General features: G+C 42.8%; 1 protein-coding gene across 4 annotated transcripts in view; it reads left to right on the top strand.

Moving 5' to 3' along the window:
• Positions 1-253: 253 nt before the first annotated feature.
• LOC108580207 (potassium voltage-gated channel protein Shal) overlaps positions 254-18,932 on the top strand; it is a 158,428-nt gene continuing 139,749 nt past the window's right edge. For all 4 annotated transcript variants that reach the window (XM_017943913.1, XM_017943912.1, XM_017943914.1 and 1 more), the window contains exon 1: positions 254-1,897. In XM_017943913.1, coding sequence (XP_017799402.1) covers positions 783-1,897 — 1,115 coding nt within the window. In that variant the 5' untranslated portion in view covers positions 254-782. The remainder of the gene's footprint in view (positions 1,898-18,932) is intronic.

The raw sequence follows: 18,932 nt of genomic DNA on the forward strand, positions 1-18,932 counted from the left end.
TTGGTGATTGTGCTCGATCTTAGGATCGCGGTGTCGTTGACGACGTCGCCGGCGGCGTCGTCGTCGTCGTCGTCGACGCGTTGCTGGTGGGAACGCCGCCGGTGTTGCACGATCAGCTAATGTAACAAGATAGAGGGATAGAGGGATAGAGAGAGAGAGAGAGAGAGAGAGAGAGAGAGAGAGAGAATCGTTCGAATGGCGACAGGCCTCGAGCTCGACCGGCTTCGCTAGGTAGATTGTCGAGGACTTTTACTCGCGATCCGTCGAAACGAAAGCTCCGAGGCACTCCTCTTTTCTGCTGGTAGAGTCGCGAGCACGCGACGCTTTTCTCCTCCAGGGGATTCCAACCACTCGAGCCTCAGACGGATTATACTTTTTCAGACGCATCGAGCAAAGAGAGGAATCCAAGAGAGAGAGAGCGAGGGGTATGTGAAGAACCACGTTGAAGGTGTACGAGGAGCACGAGAAGTCGACGCGAGGAAAGAGAAAAAAAAGAACAAGAAGGTATATTAAAAGAAAACCTTACTCGACGAGCACAACTGGGAAAACAGGAAAACGCGTGGACAAAGTCACGTCAACATTCGAATCACTGTTCAGTTAAGAAAGAAGCATCGAGACGGTCGGAGGTAAAACGAGACTAGACAAAGGTACGGGGGGAAAGAAGTGAAATAAGTAAAAGAAGAAGAAGAAGAAGGATTACTATTGTAACAAAGAGGCGGGAAAAGGTATCGTGGAAAGGTGGAAAAATTAACCGAGGAAGGAAAACTATTCCACCGTCGAGCATGGCCTCGGTGGCAGCATGGCTGCCATTCGCCCGCGCGGCGGCGATCGGTTGGGTGCCGATCGCGACCCATCCACTGCCACCGCCTCCGATCCCGAAGGATCGTCGCAAGGCCGACGACGAGAAGCTGCTTATAAACGTGAGCGGCCGTCGGTTCGAGACCTGGCGGAACACCCTCGAGAAGTATCCGGACACTCTTCTCGGTTCGAACGAGCGAGAGTTCTTTTACGACGAGGAGAGCAAGGAGTACTTCTTCGACCGTGATCCAGACATCTTTCGTCATATATTGAACTATTATAGAACCGGTAAGCTTCATTACCCGAAGCACGAATGCCTGACTAGCTACGACGAGGAATTGGCGTTCTTCGGTATCCTGCCGGATGTGATCGGCGATTGTTGCTACGAGGATTACCGTGATCGTAAACGGGAGAACGCGGAACGTTTGATGGATGACAAATTGAGCGAGAACGGGGATCAGAATCTTCAACAGCTGCTCGATATCAGGCAGAAGATGTGGCGTGCGTTCCAGAATCCTCATATATCGACGGCTGCCCTGGTATTCTATTACGTAACCGGTTTCTTCATCGCCGTTAGCGTGCTGGCGAACGTGGTCGAGACCGTGCCGTGCGGTATTCGTCCGGGACGCGCCGGTACGCTTTCATGCGGCGAACGTTACAAGATCGTCTTCTTCTGTCTGGACACCGCGTGCGTCATGATATTCACCGCGGAGTATCTTTTGAGGCTGTTCGCGGCGCCGAGCCGGTGCAAGTTCGCGCGATCCGTTATGTCGATTATCGACGTGGTCGCTATACTCCCGTACTACATTGGTCTCGGTATAACCGACAACGACGACGTATCCGGTGCTTTCGTTACGTTGCGCGTCTTCCGTGTGTTCCGGATCTTCAAGTTCTCCAGGCACTCGCAGGGCCTCAGGATCCTTGGTTACACGCTAAAGTCCTGCGCCTCGGAGCTTGGCTTCTTGGTATTCTCATTGGCGATGGCGATCATCATATTCGCCACGGTGATGTTCTACGCGGAGAAGAACGTCGACGGGACGAACTTCACTTCGATCCCAGCCGCATTCTGGTACACCATCGTTACTATGACCACTTTGGGGTGAGTTTTTCTTCGTCTTTTTTCTGTGTTGTTGTTTGTTTGCGTAGTTTTTAAGTGGATCGTGTGTTTCCGCGGAGGCAATTTATTCGTACTTTAGTTGGATTTCTGCTAATTCAACCTTACGTGACTGCGGAAAATTCTTTACGGAGAAAGGTCTGCCTTAACGATTTTATAATATCGAGATCAAGCTTGGATATATGTATAATAGCTTGTTAGTATCTCTCGAGTTCTCCTTCTGCGAATTCCTCCGTAATTTTCATGCGATACGGTGTATTCTGTTTGCTGTGAATTTTATTTAACACTAGGGCAGTTAAGATTGTGGATCTTTGCGTGACTAGAGCAACCAGACTCGTGAAAATGACAGATTTCAGATTCTTTAATTTAAATTAGAAAAATTTGACACTAGAGCAGGGGTTCCCAAAGTGCGGCCCGCGATCTTCAATTTACAGAGATAATTTACATTTTTACAAAAAGATAAATAAATTTTGTCGTATTATAATTACAAATTGTTCAGTTAAAAAAATACTAAATTTTATGTGTAATATGCTTGCTATTATGCAGATTGTATATATTTCATTGTCCTAACGGCCAATGGCCGTAATTGTCTTAACGGCCCGCCAAAAATTTTCGAATTTACAATTTGGCCCACCTAGGCAAAACTTTGGGAACCCTTGCACTAGAGCAACGAAATTTGTAAAACTGGCAGATTTCAGATTTTTTAATTTTAAATTCAGATAACTTTTCTTTGTCATGTATTCCTAAAAATACCGGAAAATAGGCTGCATTCATCTTCGGTTTCTCTAGTCTTAACGCGTACGATAAAAAGTTGTAAAAGTTACTCGTCTATCGAGATAGCCCGCGTAACTCGTCCAACCCCGGCTCGGATACGTGTCGAATGGAACAGAAGTAGAAGTGCATCTGTGAAAGTAATTGGCTCCGTGCAAACCGCCCGAAGCTGGAACAAGCAGCAGTCTCCAGTGATATTTTTAAACAGAGGTCGTTGTCGACCTTTTTACCTCGAAGGGCCTCCGCTGCTTTCTCTAAATATCCGCGGCATAGCAGAAGCACCGACCCCGAAAGCTTGACAATTTCTTCTCCCGTTTTCCTTGCGTTTCTCGACCCTTTTCTTTTTCCTCCTTCTCTCCTTGCTCCTCGCGAATTAAAGCTACCGATCCTTCTTCGTATCTCAAACAACGCGACCACCGAGAGTCCTGTCCTGTTTGTTTTTAATTTCTCAAAAACGTTCTGGCTTCTTCGCCAAACGAATTTCGTAGTCTCTTCTTCTTCTTCTTCGCGTATTTCCACGAGAGAAGCGTCAAGTTTTCCCGGGGACATTCTATTCGGTTAATTAATCCCTTTGTCTTGAGATTTTCTTGGTAATCGTGTGTCTAACCCTTTTGTTATGAAGGGTTCTAGCCTTTTTTACGATCAAACTTTGTCAGTATGTTCTGTGGGTGTAGGAAGGAGAGGAATCGACAGAAATTGAGGAGACGAGGGTTGAAAATCTGAGGCGTGGCGGAGATTTTGGTAGAATGAGAGGAAAGTAGTAACATAGGAAGATAGTAGGAAATATAGGAAACTAATAGGAAAACAGTAGAGAGGGAGAAAATTTGCGAGTGCAAGAATAAAAGAGTAATAGATGCGAAGTTAGAGTGAAAAAGAACACTGGAGAACAGAGTAGACACAGAATCACAGTATATCTAACAATTATATGTGCAATTATATCAGCTTGAGCTGCACCGTTTTATCATCTATCGGATATACGTTAAATCACACAAAACCACCAGTTTTATTTTTCCGTCAGCGTTGAATAACAACCGGTACACATCCAACACTTCTTCTCTCAAGTATTCCATAGTAAACGGGTTAATCAATAAGAACTCGCCGGTGGAAGAAATAAAGTAGATTCGAAAGAAATTTCGAAGAAACTAGATGGAATCGAATAAGTAGGAAGTTTATAAAAAATTCATCCATCTTGTTCTCGATCCTAACCATTTCCACACCGAAAGTTTCCCGCTTTCTTAATCTTGCACCGTACCTTGGAACGATCCTTGCTCGAGGAGAGTTGGCTGAACTTTGCACTCGTCGGTCTCTCTTTGGCGAACAGATCCATATACATGTGCAGTCTGTGCAGAAATATTGATGCTCCCTATAGAATTGGGCGAATTTTCCTTGTCCCTTGGCGAGGCCAGGTATAGGAAATAATAGCGACGGGGCAGGCGATGGAAAAATTCACTCGGGCCAGCTTCCGGCCGCGAAAAGAGACCACGCGCACACCACTCTTTAGAGATTCTCTCTCTCTATTTCTGCCTGTGAAACGAAATCTATGTCAATGGTATTTTCGTTTCGTTTTCACGTAGACAGCTGACAGTCAGGCTGATCTTGGTCCCGCTGCCGGTGGTCTGGATTAGCTGGATAGTAATAGCGATTTTATATCGCGCACTAAACGGTACATTGTCAGATTCGTGGCTTTTGCTGTAGGGTGTTTAATACGCGAATTAGGGCGAAATTGGCAGAAATTTAGGTAACGAAAATTGGAGCTAAAGTGTTGAGAAGTGTAGGAATGGGACAGTGATTAGTTATAGTTTGGAAACTGCATAGAAGAGTGAGAGATAAATACAGAAAGAAGATTTTTCAGTTATTTGCGATAATGTAATAAAAACTAGTTATTAACCCCTCTAAGGACACTGATGCACATGTGTGCGATTAGTTTCCCGAAGATTCCAATATTTGCGACAGAGAAAATATGAAAAACATAATCTCTGAATAAGGAAAGCAATTTAATTGTTATCAATTTCAGATTAGATCATTTTTTTCTAACTTTAAAAAATGGTCCCTGAAGAGGTTGAAGTGGACAGTATTACGACGATGATACAAATTTTGAAAATAGGCTGTCTTCATAGTGATCCCAAGATCTCTTTAAGTAATTGCTATCGATTTAACCTGAATGTAAATCTAACTGTATAAAAAATTAGATTATTTTATTGTAACTTCAGAAAAGTCGCCTCTGAAGAGGTTAAAGTGGACAATATTACGACGATGATACAAATTTTGAAAATAGGCTGTTTTCATAGTGATCTCAAGATCGCTTTCAATTTTTTCAAGGAAGCAATATTTATTATTGTATCGTAGGAAATATTGAGAAAAATTAAAAACAGCACACCGCATGGTACTTTTCACTATGAGGCACCGTTCACTGCGATCTTTCCAAGATTTTCATCATCGTTACAGATCGTTAACAACCATTTTTTCTCTCTCTCATCTGCCTATGTTCCCCGTTCAAATTTATTCCTATCTTTTACGAGGCTAAGTTTTAAAAACAGCCCTGATTTAATCTTCACGCGTCTATCTCCCTATCTACAGTTCCCCGTCTGTTATATTATAATAGAAATAAAAATAGAAAGTCGTAAAAGTTAACAATAGAATCGTTGGAATTAATAATAGAAGCCGGGGGTGAGAAAAAGAAGAAGGAAGAAGAGGAATATGAAAGAGAGAAGGTCGAGAACGAAATAAAACCTTCAAACCACATTGCCTCGTTCCATTACAATCCATCGTATAACCTGTGATCCGGAATTTAGTAGGTGTAAAAAGGCTCTTTCACAACTCTGTTTCCCTTCTCCGTGAAAACTATGTAACCTCCACTTCGAGCCATCTCGTCGAGAGTCTGGTTGTTTAAAAAAAAAAAGGGAAAAGTTACAACGCAAAACTGCGTTTTTTTTTTCTCTCTCTCGATGAGAACGATCACGCTGACAGCACATGTAGTCTGGCGGCGGGGAGGTTTTGTACGAGTTTTCAAGGTTTCGAAACTCTCGACAGGCTAGGAATAGTAGTTAACCAACAGGCTTTGGGTATAGGGTAGCGATGGTTCTTCCGGTGTCGCTTTATAATTCAACCGGAATCGTTTTGCCGACGGGATTTTCAAGTATAAGGTTGACAATGGTCGGTTGATTAAGCAACTTTTTCCATGAATGGACGAATGGATCGGGGAATGTATAAGGTTCATTAAAGGATAATGACAGTCCATTATTGCGCTACTCGGGGACGCTCGGCGTCCGGATAAATGCGTTTTGCCGATGGAATTATAATAGGCGGCGTTTCCCACGTTTTCGTCGTTAATTATTGCGATTTAGATTGCTTCCTCTCTCTCTCTCTCTCTCTCTCTCGTATTTGTATTTTCACGCGGGCGCGTCGGTGCGTTGCCTTTGATAATTTTAATCGCGCCCCGTTAAATTGTTTCGCCCGTCCAAATATAACACCTCCGCTGACGCGAATTTATCAGAACTCAGGTGTTAGCCGGTGGTACGATAGTTGTTCTCGGTTAAACCGCGGCATTTCCAGCAGTTTTGCCTTTTACAGTGTCGCGAGGGTGAGGAGAGCCATCCTCGTCTCTCTTTCTCTCTTTCGATATTTACACGAAGAGTTGGGAATCGCAATAGCGACACTTTAGCGATCGTGTCAATTTTTCTTCCGGGGATTTATTCCCCCCCGTCGTTTGTTGAACGGACAAAAAATAATATCGAATTGACCCAGGGGGGATGGAATCGATTGGGGTGCGCAGCTTTGAAATATTTAATATGAATTTTAGATTCGATTTAAATGGACGTTGAATATTGAATACACCGCGTGGCTATACAGACGTCGTTGCTTCCGTTTCCAAGTGTATCTACACACACACACACACACACACGTAAACACACGTATGGATGGTGGTGGTGGTTGTACGAAAACGGTTTTGCGAAATGCCTCGCCTTCGAAAGCTGCGTCGTCGTTTGTTACACTCCGTTTATCCTTTCGACGTATTTTTCGATAAAAATGCGAAGAGGGGCGAGCGTGTGAATGTATGTATGTATATAAAGAGAGAGAGAGAAAGAGAGTGGCTGGTGAAAATTACAGGGTATCGCGAGGAAGGAAAAAAATACAATGGTCCTGTTGTTCCTGTAAATATTTCTCGGTTTAAATAAACCAGCTGGTTCTGTTTGGAACGAGGACGTCGCCGGATATGCGGAAAAAGTCCGTGCAATGGTATTATTATGAAAAAAGTCCGATGTGAAGAAACTTTATGGCTGTGGAAATGTTTGAATTGAACTGGGATATGAATTCTAAGGTAAACTTGAGTTTGAGTTGAAGTTGAATTGAATTCGAAGCTAAACTTGAATTTGAATCGAACTTGAATATGAATTCGACTCTAAACTTGAATTTAAATTGAACTCGAATATGAATTCGAAGCTAAACTTGAATTTGAATTGAATTCGAATATCAATTCGAAGCTAAATTTGAATTTGAATCGAACTTGAATATGAATTCGACTCTAAACTTGAATTCAAATTGAACTCGAATATGAATTCGAAGCTAAACTTGAATTTGAATTGAATTCGAATATCAATTCGAAGCTAAATTTGAATTTGAATCGAACTTGAATATGAATTCGACTCTAAACTTGAATTCAAATTGAACTCGAATATGAATTCGAAGCTAAACTTGAATTTGAATTGAATTTGAATATCAATTCGAAGCTAAATTTGAATTTGAATCGAATTGGAATATGAATTCGAATCTAAACTTGAGATTAAATCGAATTCGAATATCAGTTCGAAGCTAAACTTAAGCTTCAATTGAATTCGAATCTGAACTTGAATTTGAATCGAATTTGAGTATGAATTCGAATCTAAATTTGAATTGAAATTGAACTCGAATAGAAATTCGAATCTGAACTTGAATTTAAACCGAACTCGAACGTGAATTCGAATCTAAATTTGAATCTAAATGAAAATTCGAATTACAAGGAAATATGACTCGTACCTGGAAGAAGGTTGGCGTTGAAAGGCTGCATAAATTCACGACGGAACCAGACAGGGGAAAAAATTCACGTTCGCCGACAGGCCATTTCATTTTACATCGCTAGTTTTTTTCCCTCTGTCGGCAGCTACGGCCGCCTTTCAGCTTGCGTGTCCAGGCTAGTCCAGGTCGGTTCCTCGAAACTTTAACGAGAAGGATCAACAGGTGCCTCGAGGATTTCTCTAGCAGACTTCTAACGCGATACTTTTCAAATCTATTTGAAAGCTAGACAAACAGTTGTTGCTTCAAAATTTCCTCTCACGATTCGTCTTCTTCTTCTTCTTCTTCTTCTTCTACCTCGAACTTTTCCTACACAACCAGCTGACGCGGGCTCTTCAACCTATTGTCGCGACTTCTCCTCGCCGGAACAATACTATCGTGGACACAGAAAAAATCTCCATACAACGCTACTTTCCTCACTTCAGACATTCAAAACGAGAAAAATTATTCGTTCGATAGAGCTACAAAAAAAGAACGACCGACCCATGAATTTTGATCCACGATCGTTAACGTAGATTCTCTGTGAAGTATAGCTTGGTCCAGCTCGATTCCCATACCAGCTTCAGCTTTCCAAGCTGGCTTTTCTCGAACAGAACAGCCAGGGATCACTGTTCGAGTTCCATTACGGCCCGGTATGTTAATTAAGTTTTGCGTGTCGCCGTGGACAATGTTCGGTTGCCAGGCTGGTTCAGTCGCGTCAGCTGCCTTTGAAGAATATGTAAATTTTATAATCTAAATAGCGTACGATCCCCTTTCATCTCTTTCCTTTCCACCCCTTTTTTCTCTCCTCCCTCCCTCGAGCATTTTTCTTCTTGTTTCATAATCAATCCTTCCTCCTGTATAACCTGAAACGAATAAAAGTTGCCTACCGAATCTCATTTCCCCCCGGTTCTTCTTCTTCTCCTCCCTCGGACCCCTTCTTCTTTTCTCCCTTTTTTCGGAACAAGTCGATAGAGGGATGTTCGCGGTCGTATCTCGGAGCGCGGATAAAAAGAAACGAGCCGTGCAGTCAGATGCTTCTCGCCTCGTCAATTTCCTTCACGCCTCGTTATTGCTTCCCCCCTATTTCTCGTATCGTCTTCTTCTCACGCTGTATCTCCTTCCTTCCTTTTTATCTCGCGCGTGTGTCGAATTTACCTTCGGCCTGTCTCGATGGATGCTTTTACCGGCGTGCATAACTGGCACGTTGAAACGACGCCGTTGTCTCGCGGGTCTTTGCGTCATGCGAATGACGATTGTGATCCTTGGAAAAAATGCGCATTTCTCGAAAATCGGAGCTGGAGTCAACGGAGTGCGGACAGTCGGTGGAAGAAGTATCGCGAGGTCGTGATCGCGAGGAGAGAAGCGACAGAAATGTGAGATGATTAGAGGTGAAAATTTTATTAAAGGGTCATGTGAAGTGTGATTTGGTTTTGAAAGGGAAAGGGTTGCGCGTTTCGTACTGAGCCTTCTAATGAATTCCTGGTACCTGAGGAGAGGTTTCCTTGCACCCTGTATTAACCCTTTCGCCACGGCAGATTGTAACGCGTGACTCACGGCGATTTTTTAACCACGGCTGCAAAATTTCTTATATCGACCGTGTATCGTTTTAAAATTCGGCTTGTTAAATTAAGATTGTAGCGATCCTCCTACGCTCTGCCCCCAGAGGGACGGACTAACCGCGAGTTCTCGCTAGTCCTCGTAAAGGCTCCCGTTTGTATATAACTTCTGATCTGAGTCCTTCCGCGTCTAAGGCCTTCTAGAAAGCCTTACTGACGAGTCCGCTAAGAAGCCCAGGACGAAACGCCCAACACATTTCCTTTTCCGCCTATCCTTTCTATCTCTTTCCTCCACCCCTTCAAGATAAAAGTGCGTAAAGGATAAAATTGAGCATTAAATTAAGTGCACCAAAAGGCTCTAACAGAATAGCGCGACCAAATTTTCAAAAAACCCAAAAGCCACCAAAATAATGAAAGGGTTAAGCTTGCACAAAATTGATTATTTCTCGTTTACACCAAAGGTACATTCTTCCTGTTGCAGCGAATGAACTGAGTCCGAGAAAATATTCGAAAATTCTAAATGCTTGAGAGGGAAAGATTGTACATACAATATACACCCGTCCCTCAATTTACGCGAATATCCGTTCCACGTGGAGTTGATTTACGCGAATAAAAATCGCGTAAATTGAGTCTGTCAGTATAAAAGGAAAAATATTGGAAATAAAAGCTAGTAAAAGTTTTTCGCTGTAGTCTGTACATATTTATTTCACATAACTTAACAAAAAAATAATTAAGACATTTCAGAAAACAGAAGTATGTAAGTTTTATTCGATGTCACTATCGCTACTGTAATTCAAAACAGTAAGCCTTTTCTTTTTAATTGGCATAAACTCATCATCTTCATCGTTCCCATAGTCACACTGTTCGCTTCCGCACTACGGCCCAGCGGCCAAAGACAACGCCTTGTGCGGGCCTAAAGCAACAAAGTTTCTTTCTGCGTCACGCGTTCCGCCAACCGATCTCACAATACTGACTGTATAAAAGTGTCAATTTTAAAACTTACAGGAAAATGTGTACATATCAGGACCGAGTAAAATAAGTGTAAGAGTAAAGAATTACAAGGACTTAGAATAACTGATTTTTAAAATGACGTTGGTTCGCTGGTCGATGGTTGGGTACAGTAATGTGTGGCCCGCTGCCCTTTTTCCCCTTTTTGTACGCTTCTTCGGCCGTTAGGGCCCTGCAAGCCGTGGGGTGGGGGTGCAGCCTGCGCTGCTCCTTGTCTAGGGCCCCCTGCGGCTAGGGTCCCGCGGTCGTTGCCCAGGAGCGTCGCACGGCGCCTTACGTAAGATAAATTTGCCGCGTAAAACAAATACTCGCGTAAAAAAGTGCCGCGTAAATTGAGGGACGGGTGTATAATAAATTAGCAAGGACTGGCAAATATGGTTAACGATTACCGTATAATCTCGAATTTACGACCTCTCTATATTTCTTCCATCGACTATACGAAAGAATGTTCGCAGGGTAATCTGAACGACAGCCCGACCGCGAGAAGAATAATTCTTCCTGAAAAACTGTGGTTATTTGTTCACGATCCTACGAGTCATTTAGCATGAAACCGGTGTATAGAAGTTGTCGAGTCCTCGAAACAGCCTGCTTTACGACTCGTTCCATATTCCAAGTAAAAAGAACTTCTCGAATTTTCTCCGTAGCCTTCGAAACTTCCATGTACACATACATACATGCAACCTCTCCAATAAATACTTCCCGTTTCGTCAAACTATATACATTGTGTGTGCAGTTTCTTATTTTCCCTCCTCTTCAACAAAATATCTTTGGAATCTTTGGAATTCGAGTAAATTTTTCCTAAACGTATCTCATCGAAAGATTCCTCCTGTTAGAATTTACAGCTGTTGTTTCCTCTTCCAGAGAAATTATTTCTACTTCCGTAGATGTACTTTTATCAATTGCAAAACAGTGGTTCTGTTAAGGTTTTGCTCGTAGAAATATACTAACGCGTGTATATACATGTACACTCGATGGTACCTTTCTAGCAGTTTGCATTTTTATCGCACGACACGGTGGATAAAGGAAGTTGTTTCGGGAGCGAAAAGTTTACGCGGCGAGGCATTAAAAGATTTGCGGGGCAATCAACTTTGGCTCGTAAAGGGGGAAAAAATACGACTGGCCTCGAATTTCAAGCGATCTCCCTTCCCTCCTCGATGTATCTACTGGTACACGCGTTTCTGCACACACACGTACACACAGTTTTTACTCTTCGAATCGTTGCACGACTGTGGATAACCGTGACCGATTCAATCACGGTTCCGTCTATCGGCCAATCCTCCGCCGATCGTTCCCATCGAAACACATCCTGTGATACGAGAGGGAACTCTTTAAACTCGCGTCACGGCCCGTTTTACGGCCGACGAAAATCTATGCATGGGAATCGTAAACGTTGAAAATCGGCGAGATCGTTCGTTGCAGAGTAATTTCCTTGGAATAATGGAAAAAAACAGAGGGGAATATGTCTCCTAGGTTTTTCTGTTCTCCAGTTTTTAATTGTCGAGCTTCAGTCTCGTTATCGTTGGCAGATATTCGAAAACTTTGGCTTCTGAGGGTTGCGGAACATATCAGTATCGAACTTTCTTTCCGAATTCTCAGACAAACTTGACCGTACGCGACTCAGAATGGAAATTCGGTGCGGCCATCGTTGCACTGTGAACGACGCGTTATCAAGTATGCGTGTGAAAAGTAGCGTTTTTTCTGGAATTTATTTTGAACCAACAGTGACCCTTTTTCGAAAATAATTTTTGCATATTTCTTTTGAAAGAAAATTTTGAAATCTGATAGTGTACCTTATTCGCGATGAATAGGTTTCTCGAACCAAATTTGTCCAGCGCAATATTGAATAAAATGAAATTGTTCATACGTTGATTTTTAGTTTAATTAAAAAATAGAAAAATGACAGAAAACTCGCTCTTTACGAATAATTATTTTTACTAATCTCGCTTTAACGATTGTTCAGCTTTGCTTCAAATTCACTACGTGTCTCGATACTTACGAGCGGGAGTGTACTTGTTCGATTTTCAAGTATCAATACGATTCAATTAATTGAACAGCACGAGTTGATTCGTGGATTGCGGCAAACATTTGTACAAGCGTTTCCTTGCTCTTAAGAGCGAGCAGAGTTGAATTTCATCGATTTAGAGCGAACGGGGGGTATAGTGTCTCTAATGAGCACGTTTTTAACGTAAATTTCCAGCTTTTTAGAGCACGAGGTCGATATTTCACCGACCGCTCGGAGAATTATTTCTCTAAATAATATAACACACGGCGCCCGTTGTTTAAGCGAGAAGGACCGTTTCGAAATTACACGCGAGATTTTCCCCTGTTATTTCCTTCCGATAATCCACCGCGGCTGGATTTATCGCGTTTTCGCCGCATATCGCGCGGAGAGACAACCCGGGCATCAGCAGTTCTCCGATCGTCGTGGGACAAAGACAGAGGGGAAACAAGGAGGATCGAAGAGAGAAAGAAAGAGGGAGAGAAGAAAGCACGTTTCAGTGCGGCAATTCCCCGCGGAACGAGGAATGCAAATGTCAGAAATACGCGGCAATAAAGGATAGCCGATTCCTCGTTGAATTTGCGATAAACAGAGTCGAATTAAACGAGCCACCGGGAATAAATGGGCGTAACGAGCGGAAAAAGTACGCGGAGGAGGAGTGAGAGAGAGAAAAATGGGGTAGAGGGGTGTGCCTGCCGTGTTAACGTTTTTTAATTAACGATCACTCGCATCGTTACTCGCTGGACAAGTAAATCTTTTCCACCCAGATATTTCCGTCCTGCGAAATAAATCACGATGTATATGTATAGACGAACATTTCACTTGACGTCTCTTTTATACAACGCTGGGCCCCACGTGGAACAGGACACCTAATTAGCTTCGCTAGCTATGACGGCAGGATAACATTTTTATACGTAATTTAAGCAGTTTCGAAGCATGAATAAGATGGAAAAATAGCAACTTTCATATTTAACCCTCCTTATACTGTGCCGGAGTCACAGGTTTCGCAGTCGGACGCGAGCGATAACGCACATAATGACGGGACTGAGTGTACGTGAGATTCCCAATCAGAAGACAATCAGATAAGCTTGTTTCTGTTGATATTTTCCTGTTTATGTTGTTACATTTTTATTCTTTCGTGTACATGCAATAAAAATCCGAATGTAACCTAAAACCGATTCAGTAGTATCCGTGTGAAACAAGCGCGGGGAGGAGAGCGAGGAGATCGTAAATATGGATTCGTAACATATCGGTGTGAGTCAGAAGTGACTCCGGAAGAAATTCTGAATCTAAGATCTTGAAAAAAAATTGCATTTATAAGAAAATTTGCCTTCCATTTTTTTACCCTTTGGAACGATTTTAGTTACGTTTAAAATTTTTCTGGTACCACTACAGTTACAAAAGATAATTAGGTGGCCTTGTTTCACGCGGTCCACCCTGTACATCGCAGAAAACACGAAGGAAACTTGAATTTTTCCGCGACGAGACACGCCGCTGGCTAGGCTTTCATCTCTTATTTTGTCGTCGAGAGCGAGTCGTAACCCTTTTATTTAAGAAGCTCAGGGAACAGGAAGAGGTTGGACGATGGAACGATAGAAGGCTCGAGAGATACGGCTAAAGGTAGTTTCTTCGGCTGGAAAATTCTGCTGGTCCAGCTCTTTTCGTCCGGACCGGTCGACGGGATTTTCACGGCGGATTTCCGGCTGCGAATCGAATATTCATCTCCACCCGTCCTTCTCTCCCGCCTCTCTCTCTCTCTCTCTCTCTCTCTCTCGGTGGGGAAACAGAGATCATAGGCGTAGGCTGTGAAGAGTTCCGGGACCCTCATCGATATGTTCCATCAGTGAAATCCGGCTAACGTTGGAATTCGCTTCCCAATTTCGACTGGAATCAGACCGTAAAACGATTTCCCCCGCTGATCGCAGTGAATTTTCATCGATTTACTGCATGACTATTTTTTAAAGGCCACTTGATAATTCTTTTATTATATGCACGCGGAATAGGGAGATCCTCTGACCTGTTACAAGTGGTATGTAGGAATATCAAGGACCGGGATGGGTATAGCGATGACGTTGGTAATGGAGCATGGGTAGATAGAGGAAGATTGAGATGTTCTTCGAGTTTCGTTACTTGGGTCTTCCTTCTCCCTCCATTTTTATGTGTACAGAGTGTCTTTGCAATTGTGGGACGAGCAGGAAACAATTTTTCTTTATGAAAGAATAAATGAAATTTGCAGAATAAGAATTTTTTGGGGAAGAACGAGCGTGAAAGCCCAAAAGAAGTAACATTCTAGGGAGAAGAAATTATTTTTATGTTAGAGAACTTTAATTTTAATAACAATCTATATCAAATATTCTACAAAGAAGAAATTATTTTTATATTAGAGAACTTTAATTTTAATAACAATCTGTATCAAATATTCTGCAGAGAAGAAACTTCTTTTATATTAGAGAATTTTAATTCTGCTACAGCAATCTATATCAAATATTCTACAAAGAAGAAATTATTTTTATGTTAGAGAACTTTAATTTTAATAACAATCTATATCAAATATTCCACGGAGAATAAATTATTTTTACTATAGAGCATTTTAATTAGAAATTATTTATAGTTGGGCGTTTGAACGACAAGCAGAATACTCCCGATCAGGGTTGAGATGAAATAAAAAAATCAGCAGCACGTCTCGTTAGTAGGTTGACAAGCCTTTACGTCTCAGCGATGCGTACGTAGTGAGACTGTTACCCTTTCGAATCGATAATTGGAATTGAAAGGCTGCGAGTGGAGGAAGAAGAGCGTAAAGGTGACGAAAATGAGGAGATAAGAAGACAGAGAGCGTCGGGCGAAAGAGGGTAGGAATAACGAAAGCCGGATGAACGCTCGGCAAACACTTCTCGATTGCCGGCAGTTCGATTGGCAGCCGGCCAAAATAACCTCCCGCGTACACGGAACACATTTCGCTCAGGTGTGGTCTCGTAAAACCGAGCACGGCTCGGTCTCCCCCTTTCAATCTTTGGACACGCGTATCTCGCGTCGTTCGCGCGAATTAACGCGTGGAAAATGGATTGTTCGCGATTTCACACCTCTATTCTTGTCAAGGATCCGAGACAAAGAGTTTATCGCGTACTCTCTCGGGTGGTTTGACCGACCGTCGTCGAAATTGGGCGACGTTAAGAATTTGCCAAAGTGGCGGAAGTTTGAAAGTTTCGAAACGACACCGGGAAATTGAGATTTCGCCGGTGGAAAAATATTCAAGTCGTTTGATTTTGACCAGAGAGGATTGCTCGGACGGGTGGCATAAAATTTTTATAGGTACTTTGAATTACTTTGAAGTCTGGTCTTCTAAGATTTTTTGCTAACGTCTCGACAGTAAAAATTCGTTTTATAGGAAATTGTTGGCTGTAAAGCGGAAATAACAGTTGAGAACTGTAGTGGAAGTGAAAATTGTTTTTTATAATTTCTCTCGTGGGGTGGTAGAAATTTCGTGGAAGTGAAGTACGTAATTAAGGTCGTCTAGATGTAATTGTTCAGCGGTGGAGTGGCCAAGGTCCTTGACTTACGACCAAGATTGACTTGGGTTCGATTCTTCAAAGTACCGTAATTATTTTTCTTCGATAATTTTCTAATTTCTCGATTAGTACTGTCTTTGATGTACTTCTAGGACCATTCTAGAATTTCTTGAAAATTTTCTCTCGCTTCTACAAGCATTTTCGTAAAGTACTATCCCCTGGTCAGTAGTTTCCACTTTGGTTATTGAACGTTCATCGATCAAATTCCACAATTTCTTTACTACTACTACTTCGAGTTGTTCAATATTTTCCGTGACTTTCTCAGGTCAGAAAATCACTCACAAAGTTGCTGTTGCTTCTCTTCCAAGACGCCAAGTTTCCCAGAACATTTGGAATGAAATTTTCACTGTAATTTCCCCGATGTTAACGATGAATAATCATCGGAAATTCCCTAGGGAAAATTCGAAAAGCAATTAGACAATTCTAGAAGGGAAAATTGTAAGAAAAATCCGGGGGAATTATGTCTAGGAAACAATATCGGAAAATGATAGGAAAATCTTAGGGGGTCACAGCATCAGCTGCGTTTAGATTAAACTGAAGGGGAAAAACGCGGCTGAGCAGCGTTCAATTAATCACGGTAAGCCGAAGTAGGCAACCTTAATGATCCTTCGAGTATATAGCCTGTCCATCGGAACGTTTTCCCCCATAAGATTGCTACGTGCCACATAGTATAAACTCCGAATCAATCTTCCCCGAGCATGGGGAGAAAAACGTGAAAGTGTGTGTACGAGGCACAGAAAAAAGCAAACTTTTACAGCATGTTTGTAGGAAAAGTTGGTCAAGGGAAAAGAAATCCACCGAATTAACTTTTTCCCTCCTATTGAATATATTTTCGATCTCAAAACCGTCGCAGAATTTCTTTCACTTTGCCGCAGCTTAAGTAAAATCCATTTCACCCAGCTAAAAACGCTTATTATATTCCACATAGCACGGACAATCGTTACTACCTCGATATCAATAGAACATTCTCTCTTCGTCACAATTTCCAACCTCCCGCTTTTATATTTTACCAAAAAAAAAGGGGAAAAAACGAGACAGAGGGTCGAAATCGTCCTTCCGGCTTCAGCTCGCCCTGAAAAAAAGTTCCGGTCCACTCAGTCCGGCCAATTTGCGAATTCGAACTGGGCCAGCTTGGTGAATTCGTCTCCGGCAACGGGTGTTCATCTTCTCTCTTACCGTCTCGCAATTTTCGACAGCCACCAACAGACGTGATACTTTCACGTCTGACGCTCTCGTTCCCGTATAATACTCCGCTGCTCGTTACATCCACCTATCCACACTGTGAAAAGGCCGTAGATTCTGTAGCGCAACCGTTCATTTTGGGTGGTTGCTCGCGTCTCTGTTCGTTCTCTGTGACCATTAAAACTGCACCAGGACACCGATAACGTGGATATCACCGAGTTATTTTCCGCTTTCGACCAGCACACCGTGTTCTCAACACTCGCAGAGCTCTAGTTCCTCTTTCCAGCCGGTTGGCCGGTTCTACGAGGATCCAGAGGCGTGTCGTTAAAGCTGCCGCCTCCGTAGCATGATAATGGAGATTGCACGGGCCGATGGAGCGTCGGGTACGAGGATATTACGCGCGGTTTCGTGGATTCGTGACCCTACGACAGGAATTTTGAACGATCTTTTTCCGTCGAGCGAGATATCGAGCCACGTACGCTCCCTTACTAGCCGTTACAACCACCCCTCTCTCTCTGTCTCAAGGGGGCGGGTAATTAGGTTTGTCCAGGCACGACGTGACGCGTTTTCAAGATACTAGTTGAGCAGCTCGTGATCGTTACCGTGTCGATGACAGAGATTTTATGGGAACAAGGATCTACCGGTGTAATTGCAAAAGTGAAATTCGTCGTGGATTAATTGTTTGATTACAGCCAAACTTACCGAAATGACTCGTTGTCCTTACAAGTTTAATGCACAATTATTCGACAGAGAAAAGTCGTTACAAAATTATTAAGACCCTGAAAAAAAAAGTATTATTTCCTCTGAAATTTGATCTTGCATTAAGTTTCACTTTCGTTCCTACTTTTTAACCGAAGAAATTAATGAATCTGCGATTTCCTCGGAGAAGCTCGCAGCTAATTCTGTATCGGTGTTGGTAAATCGCGAGTAATCGCCTACGCCGATGATGTTGCCGGAGAAACACGAGATTCGATCGCTTCTCGTTGTTACTCGCTATTAATTCGCGATGCCCCCGTTTATATCAGATTACGCGAGTAATACCGGGCAAGCGTGTATCAGAGGTCGCGATTAGACGGATAAATTTCGCATTTTCGATCGTACGGGGGAGGAGGAGGGGAAAATCAGGGGATGACACAGGAAATTTCGCGGTTTCGTGTGTAGAATCGTGGTAACGAATGAGCCAACGAGGAACGAAACGTAGAGCCGCGAGGAGATAACGTCGACAAAGAGTAATTTGTGCAACGGCCTCGTTAACCCGAACCCTCTAAATTTTTCTCCTTTGAGAGGTCTTTTATCCGGACCAAGTTTTATTTGAAACTCTTTCTTCGAAACGGTTTCCATCGCGTAGCCAATTTCACTGCTGTCGAGTAACGTCCTACTGTTCGTTCAAAATAAGAATAACCTCGCTCTCGGACCGATTCACGTCCGTTCTGCGCATAGGCAGAGAGCGTAGCAGAGGGTAAGACGGAGAGAAACGTAGACGGTTTGGACGTTCCAGCCCTGCCTTAGGCACGTCCCATGCGCGAAACGAGGTTATTCTTATTTTGAACGAAGAGTACGTATATTTCCCTTCCCTCGATCTATTATCGAACATTCAAGAGGAAGTTCTCGTCAGATATAGTTTTCTTGTCCGTCGACAAGAGGGTTACCGATGGTAACAACGAGTTTGAGAAAATTTCATATTCTCACGAATGCATCGTGCCGCGGTCCTATTCGTATTATTTGGAAGAATGGAGTTCCTTTGGCTGGGAGGGAGAGATCCTCTTCCGCTTCTCACCGATTCGACTTGGCGAAGCATTTTTAATGGGCTTCCGCGTCGACGTTGCCTCCGGGGCAGACCCGTTCGAATAAAGCCGCGCATAATGGCGTAACGTTGTTGTTACGTGTTTTAATTAGAATAATTGACG

The sequence above is a fragment of the Habropoda laboriosa genome, unplaced genomic scaffold (genome assembly GCF_001263275.1).
Source record: "Habropoda laboriosa isolate 0110345459 unplaced genomic scaffold, ASM126327v1 scaffold2, whole genome shotgun sequence".
Classification (NCBI taxonomy): domain Eukaryota; kingdom Metazoa; phylum Arthropoda; class Insecta; order Hymenoptera; family Apidae; genus Habropoda; species Habropoda laboriosa.